Source organism: Rana temporaria, chromosome 2, assembly GCF_905171775.1.
Source record: "Rana temporaria chromosome 2, aRanTem1.1, whole genome shotgun sequence".
Lineage (NCBI taxonomy): Eukaryota > Metazoa > Chordata > Amphibia > Anura > Ranidae > Rana > Rana temporaria.
Window position 1 is genome coordinate 370,591,472 of NC_053490.1, and position 22,681 is coordinate 370,614,152.

The 22,681-nt window shown below is 42.9% G+C and overlaps 1 protein-coding gene across 5 annotated transcripts in view; it reads left to right on the forward strand.

Annotated features, from left to right (window-relative positions):
* LOC120927225 (cadherin EGF LAG seven-pass G-type receptor 2-like) overlaps nt 1-22,681 on the forward strand; it is a 180,149-nt gene that overhangs the window by 68,344 nt on the left and 89,124 nt on the right. For all 5 annotated transcript variants that reach the window (XM_040337764.1, XM_040337765.1, XM_040337761.1 and 2 more), the window contains exons 5-8: nt 6,354-6,469; nt 13,143-13,231; nt 15,999-16,156; nt 21,195-21,358. In XM_040337764.1, the coding sequence (XP_040193698.1) occupies nt 6,354-6,469; nt 13,143-13,231; nt 15,999-16,156; nt 21,195-21,358 (527 nt within the window). The remainder of the gene's footprint in view (nt 1-6,353; nt 6,470-13,142; nt 13,232-15,998; nt 16,157-21,194; nt 21,359-22,681) is intronic.

Below are 22,681 nucleotides of genomic sequence, written 5' to 3' on the forward strand. Positions count from 1 at the left end.
CGATCAGTTTGTCTGATGAAAATGGACCGTTTTCATCAGACAAACCGATCGTGTGTGGGCCCTATCGGTTTGTTTTCCATCGGTGAAAAAAAATAGAACATGTTTTAAAACTGTGGTGGTAGGCTCCTGGGTTGCTCCTGAGATAGGGATGGGGAAAGAAACAGTGGAGGGATACAACACAGTGTTAAGCCTTGTACACACGACTGAGAAACTCAATGGGCGAAACACATCGTTTTCCTCGTCGAGTTCCTTGTTAGGCTGTCGAGGAACTCGACAAGCCAATTTTCTCCATTCCCGTCAAGGAAATAGAGAACATGCTCTCTTTTTGGCTTGTCGAGTTTCTCGACAGTTTCCTCGACGAAAATGTACACACGACCGGTTTCCTCAGCAAAAAAAATTCTCCCAGCAAGTTTCTTGCTGGTTTTTGCCGAGAAACTCGGTCGTGTGTACGAGGCCTAAAACTGTAGGATTTATTTACAGGTAAGTACAAGAACAAAGGTAAATCAACTCACATTTTAAGGTGCCTATGACCTGCAGCATATGTATATCCTGTGAGAGAATGATTACATCACTTCTCTCATGCGGTAGCAATGCCCTCATCACCCCCTTTCAATACAGAGGAAGTGACTAGGCAATATTGATCATTTGGATAATGCAAAAGGTAGCACGGAAAAGAAAGAATGCATGACTGCATGCGCATATTTTACCTTGCATTGGTGTTTGCAATACATTTTAAAAATATTACACAAACTCACTCTGTGGGGTTTATTTACTAAAACTGGAGAGTGCAAAATCTGGTGCAGCTGAGCATTGTGGACAATCAGCTTGTTCAAGTTTTGACAAAAAACCTGATTAATTTTTATGGAGACACTCTCCAATTTTAGTAAACTAACCCATGTGTGTGTGTGAGATTTATTATTATTACACAGAATTTATATAGCACCAACAATTTGCCCTGCGCTTTACAACAGTAGTGCAGACAGTACAATTACAATACAATTCAATACAGGAGGAATCAGAGGGTCCTGCTCATTAGAGCTTACAGTCTAGGAGGGAGGGTCAAGTGATACGAAAGGGTAATAACTGTGGGGCATGAGCTGATGAAGAAAATAGAAGAACAGTTGTTGGGTGGAGGCAGGGTAGGCTTCTCCAAAGAGAAAAGTTTTCAGGAATTGTCTAAAAGTAGACAGATTTGGAGATATATATATATATTTATACAGCCCTCAAAATTTACACTCGCCTGCTCGCATTTTGCGAGTAAATTTTGAGGGCTGGAGAGTGTGGACTGCCTGGGAGCAGGGGGGTGCGAGCAAGGAGAGCAGAGTCGCCGCTGCAGCTGCTGTCGCCACCACCGTCTGGTTGTTCAGAGCGCGGGGAACATTACAGCTTTCAATTCAATAGCTGTTTTCCGCGCCGTGCGCGTCATATACAGCCCCTCCCCCTTGTCCGGGCACTTTGATAGACAGATCACCCCAAGGATTGGATGGGTGATCTATCTATCAAAGCTGTAATGTTTCCCGCGCTTTAAAAACAACACAGCGGCTCCAACTCCTCTCCTACCCAGCACAGGTAGGCTGCAATGTGGGGGGACTCTGGCTGCAATGTGGGGGGGACGGACTCTGGCTGCAATGTGGGAAGGGGACTCTGGCTGCAATGTGGGGGGGGGGACTCTGGCTGCAATGTGGGGGAGGGGACTCTGGCTGCAATATGGGGGGACTCTGACTGCAATGTGGGGGGGGGCCTGGCAGCAATGTGGGGGAACTCTGGCTGCAAAGTGGGGACATTTTGCTGCACTGGGGACACATGCTGCATGGGCAGGCTGCATTTTTGGGCACGGATAAAGTTGTTGTTAAATGTTTTATGCAGAATTAAGTTATAAAAATAAATATTAAGTGTCATTTCATGAGATTTATGGGGGCGGGATTAGGGGGTGGGACATGATAGGGGTTGGGCGGGGCAACTGGTGGCGAGTACGCCTTGAGGCCTGGCTAGTAGCTCAGGACTTGAAATTTTGAGCCCTGTATGTATATATATATATATATATATATATATATATATATATATTAGGGTTGTCCCGATACCACTTTTTTAGGACCGAGTACAAGTACCGATACTTTTTTTCAAGTAGTCGCCGATACTGAATACCGATACTTTTTTTAAATGTGTCCCCAAATGCAGCCATGTCCCCCCATATGCAGCCATGTCCCCCACATATGCAGCCATGTCCCTCATATATGCAGCCATGTCCCTCTAGCCATGTCCCTCACATATGCAGCCATGTCCCTCACATATGCAGCCATGTCCCTCTAGCCATGTCCCTCACATATGCAGCCATGTCCCTCCTAGCCATGTCCCTCACATATGCAGCCATGTCCCTCTAGCCATGTCCCTCACATATGCAGCCATGTCCCTCACATATGCAGCCATGTCCCTCTAGCCATGTCCCTCACATATGCAGCCATGTCCCTCCTAGCCATGTCCCTCATATATGCAGCCATGTCCCTCTAGCCATGTCCCTCACATATGCAGCAATGTCCCACTAGCCATGTCCCTCACATATGTAGCCATGTCCCTCACATATGCAGCCATGTCCCTCACATATGCAGCCATGTCCCTCCTAGCCATGTCCCTCATATATGCAGCCATGTCCCTCTAGCCATGTCCCTCACATATGCAGCAATGTCCCTCTAGCCATGTCCCTCACATATGCAGCAATGTCCCTCTAGCCATGTCCCTCACATATGCAGCAATGTCCCTCTAGCCATGTCCCTCACATATGCAGCCATGTCCCTCTAGCCATGTCCCTCACATATGCAGCCATGTCCCTCACATATGCAGCAATGTCCCTCTAGCCATGTCCCTCACATATGCAGCAATGTCCCTCTAGCCATGTCCCTCGATGCAGCGGCGGGGGGGGAAGGGGGGGGAAGTATTCTATTTAGGTATCGGGGGTATTTGCACGAGTACTCCTGCAAATACTCGGTATCGGTCCCGATACCGATACTGGTATCGGTATCTGGACAACCCTAATATATATATATACACACACTGAGCAAAATTATAAACGCAACACTTCTGTGTTTGCCCCTATTTATTACTTTGTTACACAACAAGCATTTAGTTAAAGCGAATGGTATTCCAATTACCTTACTTGATCCAAAAGGCTTTTTACTGAAGCCTAAAGTCTTCTTTACCAGGATATATGTTAATTCCCGAGAGAGCTACTTTATCTCCTACTGTGAGGCAAATCCAGCCGGTAGCAAAAGCATGTTGTGCGACAACCACACCTGGACCAGAGGCAAAATTGTCCGGTTATGTGCACATTCTGCTTTGCTGTGCCAATTACCTTTCTCAGAACATACAAAACAAGCAGTTAGGACCTTATATTGTCACGCAATATACATGGCATTCCCAAAGAGATTATCTACATAAAATTTACAGGGATGGGTGTAAATGTGTAATAAGCGTGTATTTTCTTATATGCTCAGTAAGCAATGGTAAAGAAAGCTACATTTGGAAAACTGTGTTGCAATAAAGGGAAGTGCTCAGCATAAACTTTTATGCTTATTACACAGTGCCCAGTGCGTGTTATAACTTGGCAGAACCTGGAGGTGGATTTATGTCTACCATTGTTCAGAAAGATGGTAAAAATATCTGGATTGCAAAAAAACTGTTTTAAGGAGTCAGTGTATCAGATCTCATTGCTGATAAGGCACCTTGCTTCACCGGAGCCCACATAGAGGGGTCTTAGGTGAAACACTCCATGCTCTGCCTGATTATATGATGCACTTGTATAATCAGTTTTAGCTAGATTCATGTACCCTGTCCTAACTTTGCGGAGGCGTAGCTTAGCGTGTTTAGGCTACGTCGCCGTAAGTTAGCGAGGCAAGTACTTGATTCTCAAAGTACTTGCCTGCTAAGTTACGGCGGCGTAGCCTAAAGCGGGCGGACGTAAGGGCGCCTAATTCAAATTTGTCTGAGAGGGAGTGTTTTATGATAATGAGGCTTGACCCGACATGATTGACGTTTTTTTGAATTGCGCATGCGCCGGGCGCCTACATTTCCCAGTGTGCATTGCGGCTAAGTCCGCCGCACGGGCCTATTGATTTCGACATGGACGTAAACAACGTAAATCCCTATTCACGGACGACTTACGCAAACGACGTAAAATTTTCGAATTTCGACGCGGGAACGGCGGCCATACTTAACATTACTATTCCATCTATTTGATGGAATAACTTTAGGCGGCCTATCTCTTACGGAAACGGCGTATCTGTACTGCGTCGGCCGGGCGTACATTCGTGAATAGGCGTATCTAGTGATTTACATATTCTACGCCGACCGCAATGGAAGCGCCACCTAGCGGCCAGCCTAAATATTGCACCCTAAGATAGGACGGCGCAAGCCGTCCTATCTTAGATAGGTTTAAGTGTATCTCTGTTTGAGAAAACACTTAAACTTAGGTGGGCGTAGATTCCGAGTTAGGTCGGCGTATCTACTGATACGCCGACCTAACTCTACCTGAATCTAGCTATTTGTATATATTTGTTTCACAAATAAGTCTGCAGTAGGATTTTGAGGAAAAAACATGAATATACTGTGTATATATTTATATATATGAATTAGTGAAGGAACGAACAAGCATGAACATTTTTCCAGTTCTGATGGTATGCACAGTACATTGGGGAAAGCATGCATTGTTAACAATTAACAAGGAATTACCTAATTAGTTGAATCTGCAAAGTCATTTTCTCCAGAACTTAATAAATGAGGCGAAGCTTCACTTTGCAAAGAATATCCAATCACATGCTAGGAAAACTAAAAAAAACAGCATTTTGCTTGCACATGATTGGATGATAGAAGTTAGCAGAGCTTGACCTCATTTACTATGCTCTGGAGCAAATGCCCTTGCGGAGCATAACTGCGCTTGCAATGTACACTGTCTATTTGCCATTAGTAAATCATCCCCAATGTCGGCTTGCCCATGAAGAAGTATCAGGCCTCATACACACGACCGAGGAACTCGGCGTGCGAAACACATCGTTTTCCTCGTCGAGTTCTTGTTAGGCTTGCCGAGGAACTCGACGAGCCAATTTTCTCCATTCCCGTCGAGGAAAAAGAGGACATGCTCTCTTTTTGGCTCGACGAGTTCCTCGACAGTTTCCTCGATGAAAAATGTACACACGACCAGTTTCCTCGGCAAAAAAACTTGATGGATTCTGCCGAGGAAACTGGTCGTGTGTACGAGGTCTCAGTGTATTTGCAAATGCCTCCCCCTTCCCTTTGCAGTAAACACTGAGAAATACCTGTTGATGTGCCTGAAATGTACTCTTGCTGGGTAACAACACACAGTATTTTTGTGGACCGAGTGGTATCAGCCCTGCATCTATCTCTATAGAGGGACTAATTAACTTGTAGTCTAGGATAAGAACTGGGAAGACAAGATTTTTTTTGTGATAATATAGACATAGAGCACAAGACAGGTGTGAATTTCTTCAACAGGGAACTTATACTTCTATGACTGCTACAGCTAACAAAATGCTTTCAGTGTTATATAGAAGTAAAGAAGAATAGAAGACGTCTGACAGGATTTTTTTTTTCCCACAAGAAAAGGGGTTAGGGTTAGGGGTTGGGGTTAGGGTTAGGGTTATTGTTAGATGGGTTATGGTTAGGGGTTAGGGTTAGGGTTTGCCATTGAAGAATATGGCTAGGATTCAGGAATTGGAACAGGGACCTCCCCCAAAGGTCAGAAGGCGGGTTCCCAGAGGTCAAAGGTCACAGGGCATGGCTGACCCACCCCCACCAAAGTGTACCGCCTACCCCAACTAAGTCGGAGAATGAACAAGTTGGGGAATGAACAAGTCGGGGAAAGCGTACACACGACAGGATTTTTAAGACAGAAGAGAGCCTGTTAGTCCCTTTAGTCATAGTTCCTTCTCCCTGCTTGTCAACATTTATGTACACTGAGCTGAGCATGTGCGTTGTGTTTTTGTCACAGCTTTGTCAATAGTTACAGCTTCCTCAGGCAGACAATGGCTTGGCACGAGAGATTCCTGCATCAACACTGTCTGTGTTGATAGGGAGAATCAAGCAGAGTTCTTTCCTGCAACCTGTGGTTGCAAGAAAAAAAAATTGCAACATATATGGTCTGCCTAAGAATATGTGCACATAATGCTAGGTAATCAGGCAATCAAAATAGGGGTTAGCAGATGTTATATCTAGCTACATGATAGGTGTCAATGGCCAGTTTTAGTTGTTTACTTTGTCATCTTAGTTGTATGAATTTCTTCTACAGTGAGCTTCAATAAATCATGTACATTTTACAAACCTAAAACACAAACTTTTTTTATCAGCTTTGCTACTCGGGAGCAGAATGGTCTTCTCATGTATAACGGGAGGTTTAACGGAAGACATGACTTCATTGTGTTGGAAGTGAAAGATGAACAGGTTCAGTTGACTTTCTCAGCAGGTAAATACAATTTTTTTTTAATTAAACCCATTCTCCACTTGTACAAGCAAATGTCTTGATTATGGATTCTGCACACATTGGTTTTATACAATTCCTTACATAATATTTTGTTATTCCCAAGGAAAATTCAAGAATTAAAAATAAATGTGGCTATAATAATACATTATTTATGTATCTGCCTAGTTTAAGTATGTTTTTAAAAGGTTACCTACAGATGTATAGGCAATAAACTCCCAAATATTGATGTCTTGGGTAAACTAAGTAAAAAGTTTTTTGTTTGGTGAACCAAATATACACAACACCCTTATTAAACTTTATTTTATCGTTGTCTGATCAAACCTTAGTTCAAAAAAATATAGTATGGTAGATGCAATCAACAATATTGACTCTTTTTGTATAGTTGCTGATAGGTAGGCGAGGATCATAAAATATACATATATTTGTGAATCAGCTACATCTAGTAGGAATTCTGTGGGTATAATTTAACCACTTAAGCCCCGCACCTTTAGGCAGCTAAATGCCCAAGCCAGGTTTTGCGATTCGGCACTGCGTCACTTTAACAGACAATTGCGCGGTCGTGCGACGTGGCTCCCAAACAAAATTGACGTGCTTTTTTCCCCACAAATAGAGCTTTCTTTTGGTGGTATTTGATCACCTCTGCGGTTTTTATTTTTTGCGCTATAAACAAAAATAGAGCGACAATTTTGAAAAAAATGCAATATTTTTTACTGTAATAAATATCCCCCAAAAACATATATAAAACATTTTTTTTCCTCAGTTTAGGCCGATACATATTCTTCTACCTATTTTTGGTAAAAAAAAAAACGCAATAAGCGTTTATCGATTGGTTTGCGCAAAATGTATAGCGTTTACAAAATAGGGGATATTTTTATTGCATTTTTATTAATTTTTTTTTTTTACTACTAATGGCGGTGATCAGCGATTTTTTTCGTGACTGCGACATTATGGCGGACACTTTGGACAATTTTTACACATTTTTGGGACCATTGTCATTTTCACAGCAAAAAATGCATTTAAATTGCATTCTTTATTGTGAAAATGACAGTTGCAGTTTGGTAGTTAACCACAGGGGGCGCTGAATGTGTTAGGCTTCACCTAGTGTGTGTTTACAACAGTAGGGGGGTGTGGCTGTAGGTCTGATGTCATCGATTGTGTCTCCCCTATAAAGGAGATGACACGATCGATGCGCCGCCACAGTGAAGCACGGGGAAGCCGTGTTTACATACGGCTCTCCCCGTTCTTCAGCTCCGGGGAGAAATCGCGACGGAGCGGCTATAAACGAATAGCCACGCCGTCGTCCCGGTTCGCTCCCCGAGGTAAGCCGCATGCCACACGCAGCGGAGGGGGTCCCGACCCGACCGGACCCCCGACCCGTGGAAAGGCAAGGACGTATATATACGCCCATCTGCCTGTCCGTGCCATTTTGAAATAGTCGTGCGGTGGGCGTTAAGTGGTTAAATTATACAGCTAAAGTTTGTCGCCTTCATTTTATGAGCAACTTAAAAATGTATAAAATACCTAAAAACCCAAAGGAAGCGATTAGGCCCAAATGGGATCCTGCTTTTTTACAATAAAAAATATTAGATACAGTAGCCCACATACCTTAGCTCATACCTTAGCATACCAGAAATTGCAGACTTGTACTTCTTTCACGAGAGGTATAGTTTGAGGTCAGCATTGTAATGACTTGATACAGACACACAAACCTAGTCTAATATCATACTATTTCTTTTATCAACATGGACAATAAGCTTTATGAAAACATTCTGACAACCCGACATTGTTTTTTGGTCCATAAAGATCAGGTTGGCTTTTTACTACATAGATAAGCTGACAATAAATCTTAGGGCAGTCTGTACTTTTTAATCAGTATTTTATTTTAAAAAAATACTAAAAGAGAAAGGGTATATGCAAATGAATAGGAAAACTCATGCCAGTAATACATTTTTTTTTTAAGAATTTATCACGCATACCCCTCTCTGTAGCCATCAGGTCATCAATTACATTACAATAAAATGTCCACATGCGGCGCTGAAATGGAAATATAGCAAACAGTCTTTGTAGGAGGAAAAGATGAAATCCCTTCACCAGCTTCAGTGTGAACTGCAAAGCACACCACAGTGTCACTTCAATCTCCTTACCAGAAGTATGTGTAATGCAGGCATGAACATAGGACTCAGCATGGGCTCCAGCTCAACCCTGAGGTCTTGTTCCCACCAAGAAATATATGGCAATATAAATGCTGAAGAAGAATTGAGTAGACAATGTGTCAGAGATATAGAATAACGTAAGGGTGGTGTAGAGTCACAAAGTTGTTCCATTTGCATCGTAACAAGCCGGTGAGCGGGAGGGAAAAAAAGCGATACTTGTAGTTTGGACCAAAAAATCACATCAGACAGAGTCTGATGTAAGGACATCTGAGCCACAGAAGGCAATTGCAGTGCCTAGTCTGTAGTACATTTTGATATGAACCATGGGTCAATTAGACCGGGCTGAAGGATTGATTGACAAAAATAAGAAAAAAACTCAGAAGGACATGGAGAGATCACGTTATCTTTAAAGACCTTGAAGCAAATGTGCCAAGTCTCCCCAATCGTGGGATGTGACCTAAGGTTTTGAGATACTCCTTCCGAGCATCATAGGAGGCTGGATAACGGAACAATTGAAGCAGCCTGCTCCATTGACACACATTGTTTTGAGATCACAAAGTCGGTACCAGTCAATTATCCTATTTAAATGGCAAGAGCGCCAATAATTTAAAACATCGGATAACTCCATGCCACCATGTAATTTTGAATGGAAATGCCCATTTGAATGGAAGATTGGTTTTCAGATGTCGTAGAGATGATTCTGGGACAGAGATTTTAAGGGCAGTCTGTACTTGTAGGTTTACCTACATTACATCCTTTGCAAAGGGTGCCTTATGTATACATTCCTTTTTTGGTTATTTGCCCTCTATTTTACCCCAATGATGGCCTATATAAAAGTTAGAATCACTTTCCCTATAAAGTTAGGTACTAGGCAAGGTTTCCCACTCCCCCTAGTCATGCTGGAGCCTTAGTGCCGGTTCACACAGGGACTACCTCTCAGGTGACTTGACAAGTCGCACTCCATGCATTGCAATAGAACCGTTTTAATAGGAGCGACTCAAGTCACTACCACTTAGAGAAAGGTTCCTGTACTACTTTGGGGTGACTTTAGAGCGGCTTGCATTGACTTTTGTACAGAAGTCGTTTTGCAAGCCGCGCTGAAGTTGCGCTGTTCAGGGCAGCTTCAGAGTCGGACGACTTTGACGCTGCCGCTGTGTGAACCGGCACTTAGGTGATCTCCCTGAGACAATACACTAATATAAAATGCCTAGAATGGACAGTGAAGAATTATGATGACATGCCGATGTGTCTTTCTGCACCACATACTTAAACATACTTCTCTTCCAAACATATTCTCTCTTTTCTCTCAGTTTGTGAAGGCCTGAGAGTTGAAACATGGTAAATCTATTTTTTTTTTTTTTACCCTTAAAGTTTTTCTAAACCCAGGACCCTGCATTCACTATATCTGATCTCCCACAGTACACAGAACATGGAAATGCAATTCTTTTAGTAAATATATACTGCTAAATACCTTTCTCATCAGCAGTTAGAGCAGTCTTGTGACTTCTATCAGTGTCTGGTTAAAGCTTGTAGTGCCTCGTACACATGATCGGAATTTCCGATGAAAAAAGTCAGACGGAATTTTTTTATCGGATATTCTGACCGGGTGTATGCCCCATCGGAAATTCCGTTCGTCTGTATTGAACTCAGACGGAGAAAAGACACGCATGCTCGGAAACAAGTCGACGCAGCTCAGAAGCATTGAACTTAATTTTTCTAGGCTCGTCGTAGTGATGTACGTCACCGCTTTTTTTTTGACGGTCGGAAATTGGTGTGTCCATGTGTATGCAAGGCAGCTTGAGCGGAATTCCGTCTGTAAAACCCGTCTGAGTTTATTCGATCGTGTGTACGGGACTTAAGAGTTTTCATTCTCTCCCAATTGTCCTATGAGGCTGCAGGACCCCTGACCCTCAGTCTGGATAAAGCTGATTAGCCCTTTGCTGATCACAGTGCACTCTTCCAAGAAAATTAAAAACTCTCTAGCAATACACACTAAACTGAGCATGTTCAGCTTGCCTCCTAAGGGTTTGTTCTATAAACAGATAGATTTGGGAGGATCAGAGAAGACAGGATCGAACAGCCTTCTTACACAATGCTGATGATTAACCCCTTAGGTTCCACAGTGAGCATAACAAGCATGCTTTACTGCATGGGTGCTCAACCCTCCAGATGTTGCAGATCTACAAGTCCCATGAGGCATTGCAAAGCTGATAGTTACAGGCATGACACCCAAAGGCATAATGTGAATTGTAGTTTGGCAACAGCTAGAGGCCCACTAGTTGAGCACCCATGCTTTACTGCATATACAAACTGAATTTACTGTTGTGGGTTTAGTAACACTTTATTGCAGAGAATGTATTAAGATAAAAAAACCTTCAGCCTTTAAAACCACTTACATTTTCTGGTAAATTAGAAAGCACAAAGACCTCTCCTCTTCTCTTCCTCCTCTATTCATCTCCATTGATCTTTACTTATTCACAGGCATAGAGGAGAGAAAATTGTAAGCTCACAAGGTTTCTTAGGGAATTAACAGGTATATTTTGCACTTTTTGAACAGATGTAACAAAACACTTTCAGTGGTATAGTTAACAGACCTAAATAAGAGAAGTTCATTGTTCAGGTTTACATACCCTTTAAATCTTTAAGTGTTTGAACAACAGCAGCCTGCAACCTACAAGTAAATCCTCCCTACAAGTGACAGGCAGAGGCAAAGCTTTTACCAGATGCGCTATCCTCTAGGTCAGGGATAAGCAATTAGCGGACCTCCAGATGTTGCCAAACTACAAGTCCCATGAGGCATAGCGAGACTCTGACAGCATCAAGCATGACACCCAGAGGCAGAGGCATGATGGGACTTGTAGTTTGGCAACAGCTGGAGGTCCGCTAATTGCTTATCCCTGCGTCTAGGTGTATTGCAGGAAAATAATTGTTCCGGGCTTCTTGGACTTCAAACGGACCTTAGGCTCCTGCCCAGGTTACCTTGTTGATGACCCAGCTCTGGACAACACTGTTATTTTAGTATTTTATTGACTTGGTAAAAGATTTGTACCCCACCTATGATCCATCCACCACCCTTAGTATTTTCATGGTTTCCTCTTTTCTTTGCCTTCTTTTTGCTCTGCATTTCTTGACACATCTCCTCATTACCCTTTCCTCTAACTTTTTACTTTCCCTTCTTTTTTTTGCATAGGGCAACATTTTAAATTGTATTAAATGGGCATCATATGACTTCCTCTAATCTCCCTTATGAAATCAGATCACATACAATCTGCAGTTAAATATTTGGCAAATTATTTGGTCGTAGAACATTGATACATAGTGATCTGATGATTGAATGGGCTGTATTAATTTCGGATATACAGTATGGTCAGATGTGGAATAAAAATAAATGTGTTCAGTGTGTGCAGCAGAAGACCCACAGTATCTTCCTTCCCTTTCCACTCTAGGCCCAGATTCAAGAAGCACTTGCGCCCACGCAACCATAGGTTACGCAGCGCAAGTGCTTACTTGCTCCGGTGTAACGAGTGCTCCTGATTCAGGAACCTCGTTACACCGACTGCAGGCTAAAATCTGTGCGGCATAAGGCTCTTATGCCTCGCAGATTTTAGGCTGCATTCTTGCGGGGGCCGCTAGGGGGCGCTCCCATTGTGTATCAGCGTGTAGTATGCAAATTGCATACTACCACTGATTCACAAGCTTGCGCGGGCCCCGCGCAAGCCAGGTACGGAGTTTCCGTACGGCTACATTTAGCGCAAGGCTGCCCCTTCTAATAGTAGGGGCAGCCAATGCTAAAGTATAGCCGGCCTTCCCGCGCCGTGAAATTTGAATTTAACGGCGTTTGCGTAAGTGAAACGTGAATGGCGCTGGACGCCATTCACGTTCACTTAGAAGCAAATGACGTCCTTGCGACGTCATTTGCCGCAATGCACGTCGGGAAAGTTTCCCGACGGAGCATGCGCTGTACGCTCGGCGCGGGAGCGCGCCTAATTTAAATGATTTAACTTGCGCGCGCTTACGCCGGGCAAATTTGCCGGCGCGCCCTCGCAATTCACGGAGCTACTGCTCCGTGAATCGAGGGCAGCGCAAAATATTTGCGGGGGCGCAGGGCAAAATCGTTGCCCTGCTCCCCCGCAAATATCGCGCAATTCTACTTGAATCTGGGCCTTTATTTTTTTATTGGAAAAGTTAGAAGCTGTGAATGTGCAGTAGATAATTATCCAGCTCTCTACTAGAAATTAATTAAATGGGAACTCCCTAAAGCTACTTTCTGCCCAAATTTGTGGTAACATGTTGTATAGTACTGGAACTTCAGGTTTTAACAAATAGTGGAGGCAATGATTTTTTTTTTTTATAACTCTTCTCCATATTTGGAAAATGGTGTGGTTACATCGGGCTACAGGAGAAGAAGTCTGGCTGCTTCTCATATACTTATGTTTAAAATAAAGGACTTGATTCCTAGTATTTTAGAATACCAGTAAGATGTGTTTTTTTTTTTTGTCTAGGTGAATTTACTACAACAGTTTCCCCTTTTATTCCTGGTGGAGTAAGTGATGGACAGTGGCACACAGTCCATCTTCATTATTTTAACAAGGTGAGACAGCAGGGTATAGCTGCAAGCCTTATTTACTATCAAATATTTTAGTGTTTGTGTTAAACCTTGTTTTTGTGCATAGTTCATAATTATGAAGCCTCGTACACACGACCGAGGAACTCGACAAGCGAAACACATCGTTTTCCTCGTCGAGTTCCTTGTTAGGCTGTCGAGAAACTCGACAAGCCAATTTTCTCCATTCCCGTCAAGTAAATAGAGAACATGTTCTCTTTTTGGCTCGTCGAGTTTCTCGACAGTTTCCTCAACGAAAATGTACACACGACCGGTTTCCTCTGCAAAAAAATATCTCCCAGCAAGTTTCTTGCTGGTTTTTGCCGAGAAACTCGGTTGTGTGTACGAGGCCTTAGAGATTTACTCATTACTTATACAAGCTTTCTGTTTAAAAGTGCCTTCAGGCTCATATATATACTGTATGAACAAACAATTTTTCAGAAGGTACAGGTGATTGGACAGGTTTGAACACCTTGCATAATCAATATTGTTCCCCATAGATAAGCCATTACTAGCAGTGTCTCCTGCTCCCACCTCAAAGCTTGGAAATCTTAAAGCTACAGTAGCTATAGATAAGAGATATTAAACATCTAATCCAGCTATTTTCTGCTAGATTGGATGGTCGAATTCATGCTATTTATTGTTCCTGCGTGAAAGCATTTGCAAGGGAGAACAAATGATTAGGACTGCATGTAATGGAAAGAAAAATATAAGTAAAGACGCTTGAAATAATAATAAAAAAATAATGTATTAAATATTTGATTTGCATATAATAAACACATCAAAGTATAGTCTTTATTTTGGTTAGTTTTATTAAAAGCTAAGTTACATTTTTCCAGAAAAATTGCCTATGCTGTCAAGGGGCCTCGTTGGGTGTTAAAATACAACAGCTTTGTAAATGTTCATTAATTCATACCTGTGTAGGCAATTTGGACCTGTCTGGAAGCCTAGTGGAAAAAATCATTTAGCAATCCCCACATCCTGCCCTAGTATGTGAAAACTGTTGAACACTCACTCCCAGCGTTGCAAGAGTGAAAAGCAATGACCTAGAAAAATTGAAGGATCTTGAGATGACTAACTAGGAGTTTTTTGGCCAGGCTTCCAGGCGGGCCCAAACATCCTACAGACTTGACAGTAAAATTAATGAACATTTTACAAAGCGGCACAATTGGCTACATAGCCTATTTTCTGGAAAAAGTTAACCTAGCATTTAAGAAGCAATCCCTGTTTCTCCACAGCTGCAGGTCAATTTTAATGCCAAGGTAAACTTAGGGATATTTACCTCCCTTCAACATTTCAGCTTTCCTTGCCAGCACCAGCAGCTTCTAACTGGCTTCTTTCGGGTGTCGGGCTGCAGCTTTTCTCATTGGCCGGCTTAGGATGGCTTCACTCCTGCACATACGCTGTGTCCGAATGTAAACTGAGTTGCGCTTGTACAGCTCAGTGTACATGCCAAAGAAGACTGCAAGCAGGCAGGTCGGTTTTTTTTCATTGCAGAAGAGACTTGAAGAAACCTGCACTGAAAAATGACAGGTGCAGAATGAAAGTTTTGAATTTGATTGGTGGCTTTGATTCTTCAGCTTAAAAGGGTGAACAGTCAAATCTTACTTCACACAGAGCCCATTCACTCCTACTCCTTTTGGTGCATTGGGGTTGATTTACTAAAACTGGAGCGTGCAAAATCTGGTTCAGCTGCATAGAATGCAATCTGCTTCCAGGATTTAATTGAACAAGCTGAAATCAGAAGCTGATTGGCTACCATGCACAGCTGCATTCATAAATCAGCCCCATTTTATTAAAGCGGTGTTCCAGCCAAAAAAATAATACAATTAAAAGCCAGCCATGCGTTTCCCCACATTCAATTTGCATAGCAGGAGAATGTGACTGGCTCCCTATGGAGGCGGTTCACATATCTCCGCAGTGGGCGCCAGAAAAACGTGTACCTTTTTTGCTGCGTTTTCAGTTCGATTTCAGCTCAAAATTCGGGCTGAAATCGGATCTGAACCGGTGAACCAGCACGCACTGGACCCCCGCTGTGCGCCACTTGCGACAGCGGTGTGAACCCGGCCTTAAAGTTAACTGTGTGAGGTTGGTGTTGATGGGCCAGTGGCTGTAAACTTCACATGGCCTTTATCCCCTAAGGGCTCATTTACACTTGTTAAGGCTTCAACAAGGCTTCGGACAGGCTTTGCTAAAGCTCTATGAACACTAGTCAAAGCTCCTGTCACTAAATAAAATGGCTAGCTTACAGTCCTGTTAACATCTTGCTTTTGCTTTTACATCGGCTTTGCGTAAAAAATTATACCCCATGCAGCTTCAGTGGTGCTTCAAAGCATATTTAAAGCCTCCATAGAAGTCTATGGCAAAGCTCGCCCAAAGCCCCACCGAAGCTCCACCGAAGCCTCATCTAAGCACCAAGCAAAAGCAGGTGTAAACAGGACTAAAAGCTAACCATTTTATTTAGTGACAGGAGCTTTGACTGGTGTTCAGAAAGCTTTAACAAAGCGTGTCCGAAGACTTGTTTTGAATCAAATGTAAACTAGCAAGCTGGAGAGTCGGGTTTAGACGGAATAAGTTAAATAAGGTAGCAAGTGCACATATTTCATTCGTAAACCTATAGAAGTATAATAATATAAGACTGAAATTTTCTAGATTTGCATTAGCACAGTTCTTAATGGTAAATCAAGGTGATAGTCTTGTAGAAGGGAATATGTAGTGATGTAGTGATATGATGTTCATGTCTATTTTTATTTAGCCAGTTGTAGCCAAATCTGGGGATTTGCTTGGACCCTCAGAACAGAAGGTGGCCGTGATAACTGTTGACAACTGTAACACTGAAATGTCCTTGCGTTTTGGAGATGTCTTGGAAAACTACACTTGTGCTGCACAAGGGATGCAATCAGGAACAAAAAAGTGAGTTGCATATAAATTTTTATTAATGCATTAACAATATAAAACAATTTTTAACGAGAGAACTCATGGTAATAAAATAGAATGACTCCATGCAAAGAAAGCACGCGATAGGAGAATGTGATTTTGTCAGTTCGTTAAAAGGGGCATGGTTTTTGCTACTTAGCATGTTATCACTCATTTAAAACTGTGCAAGTATCATCTGAACAGAAAATTGTCTGTTTATATAGTCCTGGGATTTCTTCTTTTTTTTTTGTAAGGTTGATTTCTGCGGACACAGGTGTTTTTTTTAATACATGTAATGATGTACTATACGTTTGCAAAAACGAATTTACTGTGTAACAGATGCTTCTGTTTGAGTAGTTTAGTAATTTTTGGACACCTAGGAAATATGTGTATAAAATTTGATAGCTGTTGGCAGGCTCAGATTATTTTAGTTGTATTTATAAGGAGGGAGGCACATATGCATTTTGATGGCCTTCACAGATACAGAAAACCAACATTTGAGTATGCTGCATTTAAAAACTGAGAGGTCTGCCATTTATCAATTTTAGTCTTTAATGAGAAATAGTACTTAGAATTTACTATTTACACTATTAAAAGTTTAAAGCCGAACTCCAGCTTTTGGTACCCTTTACATTAAGGTGACCAGATTTTTTAAATGAAAACCGGGGACATTTTTTCTTTACTAGTAATGGCAAGAATCAGCAACTCTCTGCCCGTCCCCGCCCGCCTCACAGCCTCTCAAGTTTTACTCTCCGGGCCTCGGCTACTACTGGATGGGGAGCGGAGGAAGATTACTCCGCCAAGGAAGGCAAGGAGATAGACAAGTGGCTGGCCAGGATTTGAGCCAAGACAGAAGAACAAGCAAGCGGAGCTAAATGGGCATGCGCCCGAAACTGAAGAACTATTGCCTCTGCTCAGACCATCACATGATCATCAGGGTGCACAGATAATGGGAAAAATACAACCCCACCTATGCTAGTAGGCATGGCGGTGTAATTCTAATTTTTTTATTTTAATTCTGCACTGACTGTCTTTGAAATTGCCCCTGTCCCCTATTAAATCCAATCTGGGGACAAAACCAGGGACAGACTTGGTCGGAGACAGTGTCCTCAATCAGGGGACTGTCCCCTGAAACTGGGGATGTCTGGTCACCCTACTTTACATAGTTTGGGCCAGCTTGGCACAAATGAAATATGTTCCCCTAACATGTAAGGCCGCTGGATGTGCCGCATAAAACTGTATGTAGCTGAGGCTACATACAGCACACAGCACTGTGTTCTGGGTGTGAGCCAAGACTTCCTGTCTCATACCCGGAACACAGTAGAGTCTATCCGATCGTCGCGCTGCCATTCAGAGAAAGGGATGTATTCTAGCAATGAATACAAAGCTTCCTCTAATTGGTCACAGAGAGTCAGAGAGGCAGGCTGATGATGTCACAACCTCTGACTCAGCCAATCAGAGAAAGCTTTGTATTAATTGGTAGAATACATCACTTTCTCTGAATGGCTGAGCAACGATCAGATAGACTATTGTGTTCCGGGTATGAGACAGGAAGTCTCGGCTTGAACCTGGAACACAGTGCTGTATGTAACCTCAGCTACATACAGTTTTTACCGCACATCCAGCGGCCTCACATGTTAGTGAGGGACATGGTTTATTTGGACTAGCTTGGCCCAAATGAACAATGTAAATGTGTATCAAAAGCTGGAGTTCAGCTTTAAAGTTTGGTATCTGTGCTACAATTTATAAAGCTGGCCATATATGGATTGAAGTTCGGCCGGTTCAGTGACAAATTTCGAACCATCTATGGGCAGGGTGGTTGTACAAATATCCATCTACCGTACCGTTCCTCACTTGATCAGCGCTGATCAGTGAATTCTGACGGCAGGGAAGTCTCCCCGATGTCAGAATACAATGGCACATTTGAGAAGATTCCCCCATCCACAGTTTAACTTTTTTTTTTTTTGCTCAAAAAAGTGACTCATCTATGGGCCGCTTTATTTTCTGACATGGTATATAGGTGACAAATACAATAGTATCCATTGAAAACTGTTGGACACTGTAGCTGTTTTTTCAGTGAAAATTATTACAGGGAACTGTTGAAAGTAGAAACAAAGTGTAAATAGCAGAAGGTGATGAAGTGATAAAAGCAACCAGTGCTGGTGAGAAATAAAGTAAACAGAAACCAGAAGTGTCATAGCACAATTGCCAAAATAAGGTCATAAAAAAAGAAATTTCTTTAATGCAAACTGTTTTATGTAAATGTACACTTTCCTATTACTTTACCAAGTTTGAAAAAGTTATTGGGGTAGATTCAGAAAGAATTAACGCCGATGTATCTATAGATACGCCGCGTAAATTCAAATCTGCGCCGGCGTATCTTCTTTCTGTATTCAGAAAGCAATATACGCCGACATCAGCCTAAGATACGACTGGCATAAGTACCTTACGCCGTCGTATCTTAGGGTGCATTCTTACGCTGGCCGTGAGACATCAGGGTCCTATTTAGACCCTTGATAATTCACCAAAACAGGCACCTAAAAATTGTTAAAAATAAATTAAAATACTGATACTGTCCTCTGCCCTACAGACACCATCCACTGCCTTACTTACACCATCCGCTGCTCTAATGACTGACACAATCCACTGCCCTACTGATGCCAACCTCTGCCATACTGACACTGTCCACTGCCTTACTGATACCAACCTCTCCCTACTGACACTGTCCACTTCCCTACTGACACAAAACTCTCCCCTACTGACACTGTCCACTGCCCTACTGACACAAAACTCTCCCCTTCTGACACTGTCCACTGTCGTACTGACTCCAACCTCTGCCCTACTGACGCCGACCTCTGCCCTACTGACACCATCCATTGCCCTACTGACATTGTCCACTATCCTACTGACATTGTCCACTGCCCTACTGACATTGTCCACTGCCCTACTGACAATGTCCACTGCCCTACTTACACCATCCACTGCCCTACTGACACTGTCCACTGCCCAACTGACACCATCCACTGCCCTAGTGACACTGTCCACTGCCCTACTGCCACCAACCTCTCCCCTACTGACACTGTCCACTGCCCCACTAACACCAAATTCTCCCCTACTGACACCAGCCTCTGCCCTACTGACACCCTTCACTGCTCTACTGACACTGTCCACTGATATACTGACACCCACCTCTCCACTAATAACCCCTTCCACTGCTCTACTGACAATGTCCACTTATCTACTGACACCATCCACTTCCCTGCTGACACTAACTTCTCCCCTATCGACCCCTTCTGCTGCTCTACTGACACCATCCACTGCCCTACTTACACCAACCTTTCACCTACTGACGCCTTCCACTGCTCCACTGACACAATCCACTGCTTTATTGATACTGTCCACTGCCCTACTGATACCAATCTCTGCCCTACTGACACTTTCCACACACTATCCACTTCCCTACTGACACTGTCCACACACCATCCACTGCTCTACTGACACTGTCTGCTCAAAGTCCACACACTGTCCACTACTCTACTGACACTGTCCTCACACTGTTCAATGCTTTACTGACTGATACTGTCAACTTACAAGGTAGGCATTTTTTTTAGTAGTCTTGGTATATTTTAGGGGTGCAAGAATGCTTTTGTTTTATATAACCATGCTTCTTTAAGCCCCTTTGTCAAGACCCTCTGTTTATTGTGGCACGCTACGTGGGCCACATTGCTGCTCTCCTTGGGGTAACCAAAGGTGTCCCAGGTCTTTTACAATCCTATAGTGTATACTACAAAAATATAAAATAAAGAAAAGGCGGCAACCCTAGTCACAATGCCAAAAGGAAAGCAGAGCAGCGCTTTATGCACTTTATGTGGAGATTTCAAGCCTCACCCCAAGGCATATTGGAAGCGCACCTCCGGGAAGGAAGAACAACCAATAAACTACTATTGCCATCCTATGGCTTATCTGTGTATATATTACACTTCCCTCTCGGGGCAGGGCGCTGGAAGTGTGTGGCATGTGGGGGGCACTGAACTTAGTCTTTGCCCCAGGTGAAATAATGTCTAGTTTTACCTCTGATTGGATTTATTAAACTACATCTTTTTAATATTATACAAAGTGGAGCAAAGAATTTGTTTGGTAATGCTTGCTTATGTAATAATCTTAGGTTATTCACAGGGACACATTTCTGTGTCTAGAGACTGTAGGTAGGCAGTCTGTGGTAGCCAAAGCAGTTCTGTGCTACAATTATCAACAGAAAATTTTCTTATTCTACAATTCTAAAGAATATGGTGACATTATGTAAATAATATTATATGAGATATCTGTATTGCTTTTAATTGGGATACATTTGTGGCAAATGTTCATACAGTGGAAAGCCACTTGTTCCCTCTTCTGTTTATAGACACGGCCTACTGTGTCCCATAGTGAATCCGGACCTCCCGTATTTAAAGTGGAGTTCCACCCACAATTTCACTTTTTAAATATAAATACCCCTGTAATACACAAGCTTAATGTATTCTAGTAAAGTTAGTCTGTAAACTAAGGTCCGTTTTGTTAGGTAGTCACAGCATTTAAATAGTTTATAATCTAGAAATAGACCGTGGCCATCTTAAGTGTGGGCATCATGAAGCCAGACTGTATGACTTCCTGGATTTCAGCTTTGCATATCTCGCACATGCTCAGTGCACAAGCAATGTAATAGGTTTCAGTCAGGTTTGCAAGGACTACTGGGAAACATGATGCCTATCCCAGAAACCCTTGCAAATAGCCTAGGCAAATAAGGAGGAGGAAGTAATGAAGGACTACAAAATAAAGGTATTTACAAGCAACAAATTAAATAAAAATTGTCCATTCTGAACACTATGAGATTAGAGCATGCAGCACAGACAAACATAAAAAAATGGGTGGAACTCCACTTTAAGACTAGGGAAGGTCTGTTAGGGTTTAAGCACCTATGAAATCATTTATTAGCATAGTGATTAATAATTGGTGTGCAAAACATGATTTTCTTAAAAAAAAAAAATTTCTATCACAGGTCCCTGGATCTTACAGGCCCCCTTTTACTGGGGGGAATTCCTAATCTACCTGAGGATTTTCCTGTGAGGCACAAGTACTTTGTGGGCTGCATGAAAGACCTTATTATAGATAACAAAGCAGTAGACCTTGGGGAGTACATTGCAAACAACGGAACCGTTCCAGGTAAGTAATAAAAGCTGCATCCATAACCATCCACACTATGTTCTAAGACAGGGGTCTCCAAACTGCGGCCCAAGGGCCGGATGTGGCCCTTTGCTAGCCTTCATCTGGCCCTTTGGGGCAGTATGTCTCCCAATGATATGATGCACTATTCCTCCCAATAGCACCAACAATGGGGCAATATTTTTTAGACTAATAGCAATGATGGAGCACTATTCCTCCTCCTATTGCCCACCAACACTGGGGCCACGTTTATTCTCACTGATGCTTGGCCCTGGGGTCAGAATCCGGCCCCCCTCAAGTCGGAAAGACTGTAAACTGGCCCTTAGCTTTAAAAGTATGGAGACCCCTGTTCTAAGACAACTGTCCTTTCATTGCCACATCACATATAATCATCTCTGCCCCAACCTGATCTCTCACCTTAATTATATTATCTGCATTCAGCCGCACAGACTCTCAGATCCTGGGTGTATATTATGTACCTCAACTGTAAAGCCCCGTACACACGACCAGTTTCCTCGGCAGAATTCAGCTTCCGACCGAGTTTCTGGCTGAATTCTGCCGAGAAACCCGGCCGTGTGTACAATTTCGCCGAGGAAGCCGACGAGGAGCTCGACGAGGAAATAGAGAACATGTTCTCTATTTCCTCGTTGTTCTATGGGAGCTCTCGGCCCGCCGAGCTCCTCGGCGGCTTCAGGGCTGAACTGGCCGAGGAACTCGATGTGTTTGGCACGTCGAGTTCCTCGGCCGTGTGTACGGGGCCTAAGACATTTGCCTTGTCAACACTTTTGTTTTCCAAGGTCCCTGGTGCTCTGCACCCCCCTTTCTCCAAAATGTTGTCTTTTCTGTCATAAATTGTCTCTAACCAATGTCCACTCATTGACAGTTCATACTGTATCTTCTCTCTTCATGCTCCAGTTTATGGTCACGTTCTCTTCTGCATCATCTACCAGTGGGACATGTTCAACTGCTGTTCCTCTTTTCCCTCCACCCCTCAGTATCAGTATCAGAATCAGTTCTCTCCCTGCCCCCTTTCTCCTCTGTCCATAATCCATGTCAGCTTAATGTCCCTACTTCCTGTCCCCCAATCATCATTTCCTCTGTGCCCCAACCATGTTCACGCCCAATGTATGTACTCTTCTATTGATCATTGAGCAGATCATGTTCAGCTTCTATCCCCTGTCTAAAATCAGTTCCCTTTCTGCTATCAGATCACACTGCCCTTCCTCTTTTCCTCAACTCCTTCATTTCCCCCTGTCCTCGATTGGCCCCTAGGTTATCTTTTCTCTTTGTCACCAGTCTATAAACATCTACCCTCTGTCTTCT